This window comes from Hyla sarda, chromosome 3 (assembly GCF_029499605.1).
Source record: "Hyla sarda isolate aHylSar1 chromosome 3, aHylSar1.hap1, whole genome shotgun sequence".
NCBI classification, from domain to species: Eukaryota; Metazoa; Chordata; class Amphibia; order Anura; family Hylidae; genus Hyla; species Hyla sarda.
This window is the reverse complement of record NC_079191.1, coordinates 93,434,081-93,449,721: the sequence shown is the minus strand read 5'-3', so window position 1 is coordinate 93,449,721 and position 15,641 is coordinate 93,434,081. Positions and strand designations below refer to the sequence as shown.

The 15,641-nt window shown below is 43.5% G+C and overlaps 1 protein-coding gene across 3 annotated transcripts in view; it reads right to left on the bottom strand.

The window, feature by feature from the left end:
• The window catches only part of NGEF (neuronal guanine nucleotide exchange factor), a 251,721-nt gene that overhangs the window by 133,518 nt on the left and 102,562 nt on the right, over positions 1 to 15,641 (bottom strand). The window contains exon 1 of one of the 3 annotated variants that reach the window (XM_056564625.1): positions 14,448 to 14,823. The exons of the other annotated variants lie outside the window; for them this stretch is intronic. Within the exon in view, the coding sequence (XP_056420600.1) occupies positions 14,448 to 14,530 (83 nt within the window). The 5' untranslated portion in view covers positions 14,531 to 14,823. Of the gene's footprint in view, positions 1 to 14,447; positions 14,824 to 15,641 lie in introns of those variants that run through there. 3 annotated transcript variants of the gene reach the window in all.

The window sequence follows — 15,641 nt, the reverse complement described above, 5'->3', positions numbered from 1 at the left end:
TTTACCCTTTTTTTTTTCACTTTGGTTTTCGTGGACATGCACCAACTTTATCATTTGGTGCAAGTTGTTAGTAATTTTGGCTCAAATGTTGAAATCAGCTGTTCCCAGCGCCTTTTACACAGAACTTACCCCCACAGAGGACGCGTATTTTACCCTGTAGAGCAGCCATTTCGGAGTCCCTCCTGCAGTATATCAGCAAGCGACATGAGTTATTTTCTTTTGTGGGGTTTATAGCCACCATGTGAAATGGATTTTATTTTCAACTTGAGTAGTTTATTTTTTTTTTGGTTACTTTAGTGCAGTGGTCTTCAACCTGCGGACCTTCAGATGTTGCAAAACTACAATTCCCAGCGTGCCCGGACAGCCGTTGGCTGTCCGGGCATGCTGGGAGTTGTAGTTTTGCAGCATCTGGAGGTCCGCAGGTTGGAGACCACTGCTTTAGTGCTTACCTTTCCTGAACCTGTGTGGCCATGTCCAATGTTGGCTCAACGGAGGGTGAAGGTTCCTCAGAGACAACTATGTCGCAGGATAGTATTGGGCAGCCCTGGAGGCGTCGCTGCATTCACATAAAAATGTTTAATGTATTTTGACGCCTTTACATTTTCTGACATTGCTATGAGTGTTTTCTATGTGCAAAATTTCTTGGTGGTGAATTGCGCCAAAAAAAACCCCCTAAAGGCGCAAAATTGCGCCAAAGATTGATTGGCGCAAATAATGAATTACTGACTAAAGTTAAAATCACACACAGGACCGTGTGTTTTTGAGAAAGTTGTCAAAATGACAGCGGAGAAGATGCGCAAAACTTTGGCGCCAAAGTGTTGCGCCAAAGTGTTGCGGCAAAGTTACGTGAAAAAAAAAAAAACACTTAAATCCTTTGATAAATACCCCCCATAGTTATCCCTATTTACTGATAAGTAATATTGCTGTGGGCTGCTCAACACCAAACAATGTTATGTTTACACGACCAACTTGGGGACAGGTGATAAATTCTAATAAAATAGAGACAAAATATATTAATATATTTAATGCTGCGTCCATGAAAACCCTCTAAATAACTAGCGCATTGATATGTGGCTTCATCTCCAGTAGGTGACACATTCCTCTGGTAGAAGCGCTGCGCACAATAACCCTCTAACAAGACCCCACTCCCCAGCAGTGTACACATACATCAAAGTAAAAATGTGACTGCCATGACACCGATCGATGCCGGCAAAGCAAGAGCCAGAGATAGGATCTGTGGTAGACGCATGTTTTATGAGCAAGATGAAGAGAAGCCATCAGATAGCACACAGCAGATACTACAATAATAAGCATCACCACCCTGCAGTATCCTGCTGAATGACAGAGATATAACAACAAACATGAAGGCCATGGCAGAAAGCTGCTCAGAACTGTGTACATATGCTACTAAATGAAATGTATGCACACCACTGCAATTCTGATACTGGTAAACTTGTCAAAAATGTACAAAAAAAAATAATAATAATAATAAATAACGGTATAAGCCTGTGGGAATAAAGCAACTATTTATTTAAAGGGGTACTCCGGGGAATTTTTTTTTTTTTTTTTTAAATCAACTGGGGCCAGAAAGTTAAACAGATTTGTAAACGACTTCTATTAAAAAATCTTAATCCTTCCTGTACTTATTAGCTGCTGAATACTACAGCGGAAATTATTTTCATTTTGAAACACAGAGCTGTCTGCTGACATTATGACCACAGTGCTCTTTGCTGACATCTCTGTCCATTTTAGGAACTGTCCAGAACAGCATATGTTTGCTATGGGGATTTCATTTTACTCCTGACAGTTCCTAAAATGACAATGAACAAAAATGGAAAGGTGTGATAACGTTATGATTACGGTATAGTGTATAAAGCAATATTGCTCACCGAGAGGAGTTGTACTGCAACCAAGTACAACTATGGTGTAGGCATGAAATAGACCCTCAATGGGCGAAGCTCGGCAGCCGCTCCTGGCAACACAAGTGAAGCACTCAAGACGGATCCCTCCAAGGAACAGCACAGGATAGAGCCGGCGCACACAACTCCAGGTACAAACTGTTTATTTCCCGCCATGCAACGCGTTTCGCTGGATAACCAGCTTCATCAGGCATGTTAGAAAGGGGAAGCACTAGGGGTATTTATACAGACATTAACCCATACATTGCTGGTACAAACAATATACAGGGAAAACAACATATAAAAGACAAAAAAACATATTAAAAACACATAGAAAATGTATTAAAAAAAAAGTATATATGTACTACTGAGCATAATGATACTAATATAATGGAGCAATAACAATAAGGAAATATGAAAAAATATATAAAAATATATATGTAAAAAAGTGAAAAATGGATAATGCTAGACAGCGTTCTCAATCATTTTGGAATTCCTAAAATGGACAGAGATGTCAGCAGAGAGCACTGTGCTCGTGATTCAGCAGACAGCTCTGTATTTCAAACGGAAAATAATTTCCACTGTAGTATTCAGCAGCTAATAAGTACGGGAAGGATTAAGATTTTTTAATAGAAGTAATTTACAAATCTGTTTAACTTTCTGGCACCAGTTGATTAAAAAAAAAAAAAAAAAAAAGTTTTTCACCAGAGTACCCCTTTAAAAGTGTCTTAGGTCCTATTTACATCATGCTTGAGCCACACATTTAGGGTGTTCAATGGCATATCAGCAAAAAGGTATGCCAGCATATGCCAAATTGAATTTGATAAACTGATCATAGTCTCAAACACTTTTTTTTTTTTTACCCCTAGGTGAGTAAGGGCACAATTGAATCAAACCCATGAGCCAGAGCCCAGGGTTAAAAAAAAAAACCCCTATTAAGTGCCCACCCCTAAAACTTCACTTTTATTAGTGTATATGTTAAGATCCAAAATGTATTAAAACCAGAGGTCAGAGGCTGGTGTTATTGTACTGGTATACAGGCTCACTAGCCAATGAAAATAGGGGTGAATTTGCAGTATTCACCTCTGTGTGGTAGCTTGGGGGGGGGGGGAGGTGTAGGGTTCAACAGGGGTGTTGCAATGTAGTGTTGCTGGGTATAGGATTAACTCTTGATTGTTGTGACGCCAGGGTGAGGGCTTCCTCTGTGTATATATATGTCCTACCGCCACCCGTCCCAAGATCGATAGGGAGGAATAAAGGATTGTCCACAGCTTTGCTTTACACATGTTTATTCCATCCCATCAATTTCTATAACCATCAATAAGCTTCTTACGCCTCTCATCCGGAATGTTGGACCACTCTTTCTTTGCAAACTGCTCCAGGTCTCTCTTATTGGAAGGGCGCCAAATCCCAACAGCAATTTTAAGATCTCTCCACAGGTGTTCAATGGGATTTAGATCTGGACTCATTGCTGGTCACTTCAGAAATCTCCAGTGCTTTGTTGCCATCCATTTCTGGTGCTTTTTGATGTATATTTGGGGTCAATGTCCTGCTGGAAGGCCCAAGATCCTGGATGCAAACCCAGCTTTCTTACACTGGGCTGTACAGTCTGACCCAAAATCCATTGGTAATCCTCAGATTTCATAATGCCTTGTACACATTCAAGGCACCCAGTGCCAGAGGCAGCAAAACAACCCCAAAACATCATTGAACCTCCACCATATTTCACTGTAGGTACTGTGTCCTTTTCTTTGTAGGCCTTATTCCATTTTCAGTAAACAGTAGAATGATGTGCTTTACCAAAAAGCTCTATGTTGGTCTCATCTGTCCACAAGATGTTTTCCCATAAGGATTTTAGCTTACTCAAGTTCATTTTGGCAAAATGTAATCTTGTTTTTATATGTCTCTGTAGTACCAACTAGAATACACCAATGAGGCTAAGATAAAACTTAACTTTTACTTAAATAAGTAGATAACAACAAATAGAGTACACACAAACTGACATAAATAAATGGGGATAGGGATGAGGGGTACAGGTGAAGCCCTAACCTAAAGACCCTAGTATATAGAGGAACTCCTAATTTCTAGGTGTGGAAATGGGGAGAGGGATAATTGACAAAAATTACAATACAATGACAAGTGGCAGACCTCTCTCATTGGTTGCCAGAAGTGGGTGATAATTGTATATGTCTCTGTGCCAGCAGTGAGGTTCTTCTGCCATAGTGTTTCATTTCATTTAAATGTTGACAGATAGTTTGCGCTGACACTGATGCTCTCTGAGCCTGCAGCACAGCTTGCATATCTTTGGAACTTGTTTGGGGCTGCTTATCTACCACCCGGACTATCCTGCATTGACACCTTTCATCAATTTTTTTCTTCTGTCCACACCCAGGGAGATTAGCTACAGTGCCATGGGTTGCAAACTTTTTGATAATGTTGCGCATTGTGGACAAAGGCAAATCTAGATCTCTGAAGATAGAATTGTAACCTTGAGATTGTTGATATTTTTCCACAATTTTGGTTCTCAAGTCCTCAGACAGTTCTCTTCTCCTCTTTCTGCAGTCCATGCTTAGTGTGGCACACACAGACATACAATGCAAAGACTTAGTTAACTTCTCTCCTTCGTATCTGCTTTCAGGTGGGATTTTTATATTGCCCACACCTGTTACTTGCCCCAGGGGAGTTTAAAGGAACATCACATGCTTGAAATAATCTTATTTATCCACAATTTTGAAAGAGTGACAATCATTTTGTCCAGACCATTTTTGGAGTTTGGTGTGACATTATGTCCAATTTGCTTTTTTTCCTCCCTTTTTTGGTTTAGTTCCAATACACACAAAGGGAATAAACATGTGTGAGACAAAACATATGTTACTGCGATCCTTTTCTGTGAGAAATACTTAATTTTCTTGAAAAATTTCATGGGTGCCAACATTTACAGCCATGGCTGTATATATTATATATAGTGTTATGTGTGTTATGGATAAAAGGACCTTTTAGTTAGTCACATGATAATGTGTTCACATGATGTGTTTGTTACCCAGAGCACACCAGCTAACCAGGTGACCTGCAGCTTGACCTATGAGCTTCTGGCTCAGTCCCCCTTTATAAGAGGGCCAGCCATTACAATCTCTCTCTTATCACTCCTGCGGAGGAACAGTAAAGATCAGATGTCTCAGAGCTAGTGTCCAACACATCTGGAGGCCTCAAGCCTAACCTACAGCCACATGCCAGTAAGTCATGTCTTCTGTGTCTGCTGTCACTACCTACAGTCAAGTCTATAGTAAAGTCTTTTATAGTCAGCGTGACTGTCAAAGTCACTACAAGTAAAGCTACTTCTAACCCTAACCTGGTCTTGGACTATTATTGCCCTGCCTGACCTTGGGATAGCTGTACTACCGTTCGGGTGGTTACCGGGAAAACCATGCCCTGGCGTCACGAACATTTAGGGGTTAATAACATCTGCCCCTGGGCTACAACATCTACCCCATTCACCTTCGCATCCTGAGACACCACAAAACTTTGGCGTTATGAACAGGATACGGGTGTGTGCCTTAGCCATAAAGTCGCAAGTCCTCTCCCTAGTCTGAGTCTGAACTGTGTCCAAAGTAGATTGCATGCAGTTGCAAAAAAGTTTGCACCAGAAAAGTGTACGGGACTTTGTTAGGGTGCGCTCACACGGAGTAAATGAAGAGTAATTCACGCTGAAAAATTTACGGGCGGAAAAAAGAAAAACATTTCTGCATGAAATTCGTGGAAAATTTGCGCGCAATTCGCGGAGTTGCGCGCAGAATTGCGCACGGACATGGGGGAGAAAGAAGTAAAGGGTTTCTCAGCCATTTCCACGCAAATTGCATGCAAATTCCGCGTAAATTGTGTGCAAGTTGCCCGCGAATTGCGCGCGAATTCCACTCGAAAACGATGTCGGGTGGAATTTTTTTTTACCATTGACTTCAATTGATTTCTGCTAGTGCATTCCGCTTGAAGAATGAACGGAATTCAGCGTCGGAATTCTGCTAGCAGAATTTCCGCAGTGTGAACAGGCCAGCAGAAATAACATTAAAGTCAATGGGCAGAGGAGATGTGCATTAGTTTGGAGCGGAGAATTCAAGAGGAATTACTCGAGTAAATTCCTCTTGAATTACTCTGTCTGAACCCACCCTTACTGAAACGTGTCTTTACCGTGTCCAGTATAAGAAGCGACGCATCGCTGTCTGGGAATGAGAAGATGGCGGAGTCGCAGCGATCTACGTGTCGGGAGTTCCAGGATGGAACCGAAGCCTATTGCCAAGAGGACCAAAGCAGGAAGATCCCTGGACGCAGCCGTACAACAAATCCCGGTATGCAAAAGGCATGGAAACAAGAAAAAATGTCTCATTGCCAAAGTGTTACACAAGCAGACACATCTCATGATGGGTAAAAGCAAAGAGCTGTCTCAAAACCATCACAACCTAACTGTTAAAAAAACACAATTGAGGTGACCCAGTACTGAATCATGTGTTCTCCTGTACTCCTGCCCATCCTTTCTGGCAGATGCTGCTTTAATGTCCGTCTTTTGCCCACATTCTTCAGGACTCTATATTATAAACTGTTATGCAAGGATTAAGTTATTGGTATTTTCTATGTACTTGTCTCTTTAAAGTGGTTGTGCGCTGCCCTGCAGTTCGGAGCTCCGCTCACAGCGTCCGGAAGTTCACTACTCTGAACGCTGTGTGCGGGCTTCCGTGTTGGCGGCGGCCGGGCGTGATGTCACGCCCGGCCCCTTCGTGACGTCTCGCCTGCCCCCTCGTGACGTCGCGTCGCGCCCCCTTCCCATAGACTTTTGTTGAGGGGGCGGGTGAGACGTCACGAGGGGGTGGGCGAGACGTCACGAAGGGGCCGGGCATGACGTCACGCCCGGCGGCTGCGAACACTGAAGCCCGCACACAGCATTCGGAGTAATGAACTTCCGGACGCTGTAAGCGGAGCTCCGAACTGCAGGGCAGCGCACAACCCCTTTAAATGATAAACATGTTGTTGTGGACCTTGTTGTTAGGGGAGTATCCAGAGGTGAACCATCTGACTCTCTAAATTGCTCCCATGTATAGTGTAACCAGAGTTCTGCAGTAGAGTTCTGAGGTACAGTTGAGAGAAGTGTGGAGTCAGTCTGTGAGGTGGTTCTGAAGGAGACCTGAGGCTTAGTCCAGCAACCACGCATCTTCTACTTCCAGTTAACCCCTTCGCCTGGGTGAAAGTCAAAGCATGGGGGTAAGCATCAAATTCCGGGGATCAAGTCAAGTCCAAGTAATTAAAGTCTCGTGTGGGTTGCATACAAGTCAAGTCAGTCATATACAGCACAATCAACTATAAGGCTAGGTTCAGACTACGGAATTTCCGCCAGAATTTTCGCTTTGAAATTTCCGGCAGAAATTCCGCTTACTATAATGCATAGTGTAGTGAATGGTTTTCCGTTCACAAACTCACACTTCGGAATTTGTGAAGCGGAAAATCCGGATGAAAAATCCGCTAGAAAATTTCCGCCTGAAGAAAGGGGTTGCTCTTTCTTCAGGCGGAAATCCGTGCGGAACACATAGCAGTCTATAGGAGACTGCAGTGTCCGCGCGGTCCTAGCGCCGACTAATTTAGTCGGTGCAGGCGGAACTCGGAATCTCCAGGCGGAAATTTTCTGCTGGAGATTCCGTAGTCTGAACCTATCCTAAGTCCCAGCAAGCCAGCCGATAAGCTTCCCAAACGGATTGTACCACCATCCAGTTATCCGTAACCTTGTATTGGAGAAGCTGGTCTACCTCGGGTGGTGTATAGGTCAACCACGTCCTGGTGTCACGAAAAGGTTAATTCACATTACCCTCACCTGACAGCACACAATGATGGAATTGGTTACAGGCACTGATTAAAAGTAATATTTTTTAGCACCTCCCTGCTATTTCGGTTTATCTCTTGGTACTATTATATTTCATATTACAGCCACATTTCTACGCTTCTGACTGTTCCAGTGAGCACTGTTGGGGCTATAATACGGAAGTGGAAAGACAATCATTTCACAATATATTTGCCTCCACCAGGTGCTTCTCGCACCTAAGGCCAAAATAAAGACCAAAAAAATGTATCAAAATGGGCCAAAAAACTGCCCAATGTATAAAATAGGCAAAAAAAAAGTGTGTGAATTTAGGCTTTCAGTAAATCTCTGGATCGCATGCAGTTCTATTAGCTGCAGATTACAGCAGATTTAGGTATCAGTCGGGTTTACAGATAGTTACAGGGAAGTGAATACAGACACAAGGGCCAGGGAAACTGTGGTTTGTGTAATTGATGGAGGAGCGGAAGCCCTTGAGTGCTCTTGTGTGTCCCATTGGCAGTTCTTACACTACTACTTTTGAGCCGACAATTGGGACTATATTTGATTTATCCAAATAGATTTATCCAGATAGAAGTGGAAACGTACTTGTGCTCTAGTGTTTTCCACTGGAAGCGGAGCACGTTGTAAGCAGCAGGTAGGTGTCTCACACATGTTGCTCTCTTCTGTATGCTCTCAGGTTTGTGATGTCCATAAGGATCTACAGCGTATCATACAGATTTGCATAAATGCCTTAAAAAACAGATAAACTGAAAAAAAGACCTGATTTCTTAAAAAAAATAAAACTGCAGGTTATTTGTGGTATTGCAGCTCAGTTCCATTGACGTGAATGAAGCCAAGTTGTAATACCACACACAACCTGGGGACAGACGGTCGCCAGTTTATTTTATTTTTTTTTACTCATTGCTTTCTGTTCGTGTATCTCACCAACAGCGTTCATGCACATGGCTATATTATGGGCCTGTACTATACTGTCGAATTATATGAAGGCTTACAAAGGTTTGTGGCATACTCTGTTACAGTGGTCTCTAAACTGTGGCCCTTCAGATGTTGCAAGACTACAACTCCCAGCATTCCTGGATAGTCTATTCTTTCTGCGGACAATGGAATTAGGATTTCTGCAGCAGAACCAACTGCCGTGGAAATTGGGCCACTGCAGCAGAATGTCCATGTGGAATTTTCCAGCGGAAATTCCCCCGTGTGAACATAGCCTGAGGGTCTATTCACACGGCAGAATGTCCGCTCATCCGCCCGAATTCCGCTTCCACTTCTGTGGATTTTGTGCGAATTGGGGTGGAATCCAAGCAGAAATTCTGCAAAGTGTGAATGGGAGTGTGGACTCCTATAGAAGTGTATTGGGCTTTCATTTGGGGGGGAATTCCTCAAGCGGTATTCCGCTTGAGGAAATTCTGCCGTGCGAATAGACCCTAAGGGTCTATTCACACGGGTGGAATTCCGCCTCAAATGAAAGCCCATAGACTTCTATGGGATTTCACACTTCTGAATTTCCGAATGTGGAATTTCCGCACAAGCCAGAAACCCCCCAAGGAAGCGGAAGCGGAATTGGTGTGAAAATTCCACCCATGTGAATAGACTCTTAGGGTCTATTCACACTGCAGAATTTCCGCTCATCCACCCCAATTCCGTTTCCGCTTGTGTGGAATTTGTGCTGAATTGGTGCGGAATCTAAGTGGAAATTCTGCAGAAGTGTGAATGGGAGTGTGGATTTCTATAGAAATGTATTGGGCTTTCATTTGAGGAGGAATTCTGCTTGAGGAAATTCTGCCATGTAAATATTCACATGGCAGTATTTCCACCTGCGGAATTTCGCATGCTAATTCCGCCTCATATTAAAGCCCAATAGACTTCTATGGGATTCTGCACTCCCATTCACACTTCTGAATTTCTGCATGCGGATTCCGCACAAACCAGAAGCTATGTAATTCCGCACCAATTCCACACAAACCAGACACCATGTAAAATAATGCAGAAGCGGAATTGGTGTGGATGAGTGGAAATTCTGCCGTGGGAATAGACCCTAAGGGTCTATTCACACAGCAGAATTTCCACATGTAAATTTCCGCCTCAAATTAAAGCCCAATAGACTTCTTTGGAGTTCTGCACTCCCTTTCACACTCCTGAATTTTGCTGCGGGTTCCACAACAGCCAGAAAACACCCAAATGAATGCGGAAGTGAAATTGGTGAGGATATTCAGCCGTGTAAATAGACCCAAAGACTCAACCACCACATGTTAGTCTCCACTGTGAAAATGAGTAAGTACGTTTCCACTTGGTTTTTTTTCTCTGGTGTTTTTGTTTTACCTAAAAACCTCAGAAAAATTTCAAAGATGAGTGAAAAAAGCAACGAGTGGGTTTGGCGTTTCATAAATCCCTATTGACTTTCAGCTAGCATCTTTTTCTTGTTTTGCAAAAAAGTCTAGCCAAAATAAAATGCAATTTCCTTTGCTAGGGAAGAATATAAGGTAAGGCCACAACTCCACGGCATTTCCACAGCAAAATCAACAAATGTTACATGCAATGCTACAGATTCCACCCCATTACATTGAGGTCTAATTCCCATGGAAAGATTTTATTGCAAGTAAGTAGCGCATTTTCCGCTGTGAGTTTGAATGGGGGTGGGCTCCCTGCGGCAGATTTTCGGCAGCAGAATTTCTGCTGTAGAACACCACTTCAAATCAGTAGCTTCAAATCCTGCGTTTCAAATATGCTCAAGATACTGTAATTGTGAATACACCGTGGCATTTCCACAACCTATGCCGCAAATTAAATTCCCCAGTGCGCTTCTTTTAATGTGCAGAAAATACTTCTACATGAAGACAATGGGGGACATTTATCAAAGCATTTAGTAGTTTTTTTTTTTTTGCTTAAAGTTGTCGCAAAAAAGTCGCATGTGCGACTACTATTTTTTGTGAGACTTTTTGATTGTGCAGTGCCCTAAGCAACAAAAAAAAAAGAAACTTTCTTACCAAAGCAGAAAGTGATTTTTGACTTGCAGTGGTCAGAGATTTATCAAGTACAAAAGTCGCAAAAAAGTGGCATCACATGAAAAAAATCTACTAAATGTACTCCAGCTCAGACATGGAGCAGAAAAAGCCATGACTAGGGGAGAGTAGAGTTACGCTACCCTTGCCCCCTGACTACCCCTTCTACTTACCACCATCCCTACCAATAACCACAGACTCTTTGTATGGTGCAAAGGCCACAGCGGACCAACCGTTTTATTAACAAAATAACAATTATATAACATTTACTCTTTTAATAAATAACCACAAAATTAAATAACAGAATTTCAAACATCTTCTACAGGGTTAACATAACCTTCCATCCAAAAATAAATAACCCTCAACATTCTGGAAGGGGACCTGAAGGCAGCTTCTCGTCCCCGGCCATTATAACCAGGGCCTCCACCTCCACCACCATCCAGCATGCCTCCAAATCCTCCTCCAGCTCACGTCGCCGTGACAGGACAAAACCAAGCCCCCACTCGAAAACCAGAAAACCGGACCCCCAAAACACGCCAGCACTAACTTAAAGGGCGAGCGGGCGCCTGCAGACTCCAGTTCCCTTGCCTGCCTAGCTCCTCCTTCCTTAACCCCTCATTCCCGAACTAGTTCTATCCTGTTAACCCTATAACTGCTGCCTACACCCCCTGTCATGTGCCCCCTCCTCTCCGATTTTGTACTTTCCGGGGGCTTTCTCTAACAAAGAAAAAATATATAAAATTGCTTACCGAAAGAAATTTATCAACAGGCTGAAACCAGTTGATAAGTCACGCATAAGCAAAAAAATAGTAAGAAAAAAAAAAGAAATAAAAAAAAAAAAGGAATGCATAAGCAAACATTGATAAATGTTCCCCCAATGTTTTTTTTCCAATCCCTATCCGCTTGTATCTACTCTGGATATGAGGTGTGAAATCCCCCTTGCAAATCTGCAACTATGTCTGGACTTAACCAAGCAAAGGGCCGTAAAGCCTAGGCCTAATTTTCTATTATAAACACACCCCTCCCTTACTGTTATAATAATGGTGAAAAAGTGTGCAATTTCACCACTAAATAGTAGAAACTTTCACCAGGATATCATTGTAATTGATGTTTCTTTATGGCTCTGCAGTTGAAGGCCCCCAACAGGGCACATTCTCCTTCAGCGCAGAACATAGGCTGACATTTATTATTGTCTTTAGACAGTTTTGTTGTGTCTAGAAAAGGCGCAGGCAGGGTTTATTTGCGCCTTTTGGTTTACACATTTCTGCTGATTTTGAGTTGCAATCCACTGATTTTGGCAATACACATGATATGGAAGAGTTTTATGAGCTGCACCTTTTTGTGAAAAGGCGCAAAAAAGGCGCAAAGCCACTGAAAAGTCTCCAAAACGACAACAGCCAAGACTTAGCTTAGCTTTTTGGTGTATGTGAAGAGAGAAATTTCAGAAAATGTCACCTGCACGAAATTTATCAAATGCTCTGTGACCATTTAATAAATTTGGTGCTCCTACACATCGGGAACGACCGATTATCGGTTTGGCCGATATCCACGATTTTGGACGTTATCGGTATCGGCAATTACCTTGCCTATAATCCGATAATGCCCCGCGCCCTGCAACGCCCCCCCCCCCCCCACGCCATCTGCCACTGCCCCGGCCAGAGACCGCTGCTGCCCCATTGCCTCCCCCATCCCCGGTTTTATAATAACCTGCTTCCGGGGTCCGCGCTACTTCTGGCTCCTGCAGCGTCTTGCGTTACGCTATGCGCTGCGCAATGATGAGTGACATCCTCAATGCCACGTCACCGTCAGTGCGCACAGTGACAGCTCAGGACGCCGCCGGAGCCAGAAGTAGCGCGGACCCCGGGCCCCGGGAACAGGTAATTACAAAACCGGGGATGGGGGAGGCAATGGGGCAGCGGCGGTGGTGGTTGGACTAGGGACGACCCCAGGACAGGCAGGGGGAGAGAAGCGGGTGGCGGCGGCGGTCTCTGGCCCCGCAAAAGCCGCTGCGGTTCATTGATTTAAAGCGCTTGCTTTAAATCAATGATCTGCAGCCGCGTTCTTCTAGGCCGGGGGGGGGGGGGGGGGTTGGAGAAATAGCCGATAACTGAAAGGCCACAGATTATCGGTACCGGCCTTAAAAAAATTGATATCGGTCGATCCCTACTACACATTACCAGCACACAAAAAAAAAGGTGTAAAAAAATGCTTCACTTACACCTACAATGATAAATGCCGGCCACAGGCCGGCATTTATCATTGTAGGTGTAAGTGAAGCATTTTTCAACACTTTTTTTGTGTGCTGGTAAAGTGTAGGAGCACATAGGCCGGCATTCATCATTGTAGGTGTAAGTGAAGCATTTATTATTGTAGGTGTAAGTGAAGCATTTTTCTACCCCTTTTTTGTTGTGTGCTGGTAATGTGCAGGAGCACCAAATTTATTAAATGGTCACATTTTGTGCAGGTCACATTTTCTGAAATTTCACTCTTCACATACACCAAAAAGCTAAGCTAAGTCTGGGCTGGTGGAGTTTTAGAGACTTTTCACTGGCTTTGCGCCTTATTTGCGCCTTTTCACAAAAAGGTGCATTTCATAAAACCCTTCCATATCACGTGTATAGCCAAAATCAGTGGATTACAACTCAAAACCAGCAGAAATGTATAAACCAAAAGGCGCAAATAAACCCTGCTTGCGCCTTTTCTGCGCCTTTTCTAGACACAAAAAAAAAACTGTCTAAAGACAATGATAAATGTCAGCCATAGCATTTTACACCATGTTCCATTTCAAGGTTTCACTCATGCTTCACCGAGAGTGACAAATTGCCTGAAATAAGGGATTACAGTATAAGCCGCCAAGTGTTTGTGCACAGGAATAAACCGCGGCCTCTTGTGCATGTTTGTTTTCTGTAGGCACTTCCAAGCAATCCGAGCATAATAATCACCATTAATACAACAAGCAAGTCCTGCAGCCAAACCAATACACATCTCATACCAATGTCTTTATATAGTCATCTCCCACACACTCCCATTTTAAAGTATGTCCGAACATAGCTATTTTTAATAATAAAAAAAAAAAAAAGTCTTTGATGTTGCTCCCAAAAGGTCCTTCATGTAAAAAATTTTAATAAAAAATACGGCTTAGTTAATATGGGCTCTAATGCGTACCATGCCATTTATAGCTTTGGGTTATTATTTGTCACAGTGCGTGTAGGTGTACATATACTTGCAGGATGGAACTCACAAATCTGCATAGACATATGAAATGATTCCTTTACACCCACCAAGTCCTATAGAAAAAAAATGTAAAGTGGTTATATAAAAATGACACACATACTTATGCACTCACTTACACCCACTGCTAAACTACCCACATTCCTCCACATGGAGAACACGAAACGTCTTCTGCAAGGGATCACACCAAAGTAGCAGACACCTGTGCAATGTACCCTCACATACTTCAGTGCATGCAGGTGCAGAGACACCTGCAAAGCAAAAACACCTGCAATACGATTGAAAGCAAAAAACACATGCGTTGATGGATAGCGAAGGCAAAAGGACATGCATAATTATACACACACACACAAACACTTGCACATGTTATCACACACACTCTCGTGACTGTCAGCAGTTTGCACGCTTTCTATATTTAGCTGTCAGAATTACATGTTCTCCTCCCAACCCTGTCTCTCTCACCCTTCGATGGGATCTTCCTCGTATGGGCTTGGAGGGTCACAAGTAAGTACATCCCCCTCCTCGGACACTGCCTGAGGCTCCATGCTGCACTCTCTCAGACAGTCAGAAGTGTGCTGAGAGTGCAGGGACACTGCCTGCCAGCCAGAAACCGCACTCCAGGTGGTTACCAAGGAAACGGGAAGAAAAAGACTCTATGGATGGAGAAGGAGGGGAGTCTCTCTCCGTTGCACTAAGTGCAGAATAAGGAAAGAAGGAAGAAGAAAGATAGAAAAAGGAGTAAAAGATAAATGGACAGAAAGGGGATGTGTGGGGTGAGGGGAGAAAGGGAGAAATGAATAGAGAGGAGAAAATCAGGGAAGAGAGTGCAGGATAGAGGAGGAGGAAAGAGAGGGAGTGAGCGGATTCTAGGAGGAGGGAGCACAACAGAATAGGTGTTTATAGAGCAGACAGAAATAGACTATAAAACAATGCCAGAGAGAAGAGGAAAGGCACTATTTACAAGGTTTGTGCCGCACTTCATAGGCATCTGAAGGACAGATCTGTGACCCGCTAACCTATTTATCACCACCACAGGGACTGAAGGCTCGCTAAAAATTGGGAAGAGAGACAGGTGGATGGAGCAGAGGAGGACAGGGGCTGCTTAGGAAGTGCTTAAAGGAAAAATCTGGCAAAAATAAACTTATTCCCTATACACAGGATAGGGGATAAGTAGCTTATCGCGGGGGCATGACCACAGGGACCTGACGCTTAGTGAGGAGCAACGAAAAGACCCAAGAACAGCACTTGGGCATCATCAGCGCTCTCATAGAAATGAATGGGGCATGTGCCATCTACAGGTTGACGACACGCGCTCCTCACTAAAAGAGATGGGGTCCCAGAGATTGCGGGGGATCCCAGCGGGCAGACCCCGGCGATCAGTTATTTATCCCCTATTCTGTGGATAGGGGATAAGTTGACTTTTGCCGGAGTTCTCCTTTAATGTGTCAGAAAGCTGGCAGAGGTTGAGGCATTTACCACCAGTAAGTGCCCTGAAAATCCACAGCTGCTGGGAACTTTTTTTTTTTCAAACTGTGCACATTGGGGGAGATTTATCACTGATGTTGTTTTGTATGTCATTTTTCAATCCTACAGCAGGCATCCCGTGCAAATGCCTGGGGGGTCCTGAGATCGGCGATTCCGGGCTGATCGGGTCTC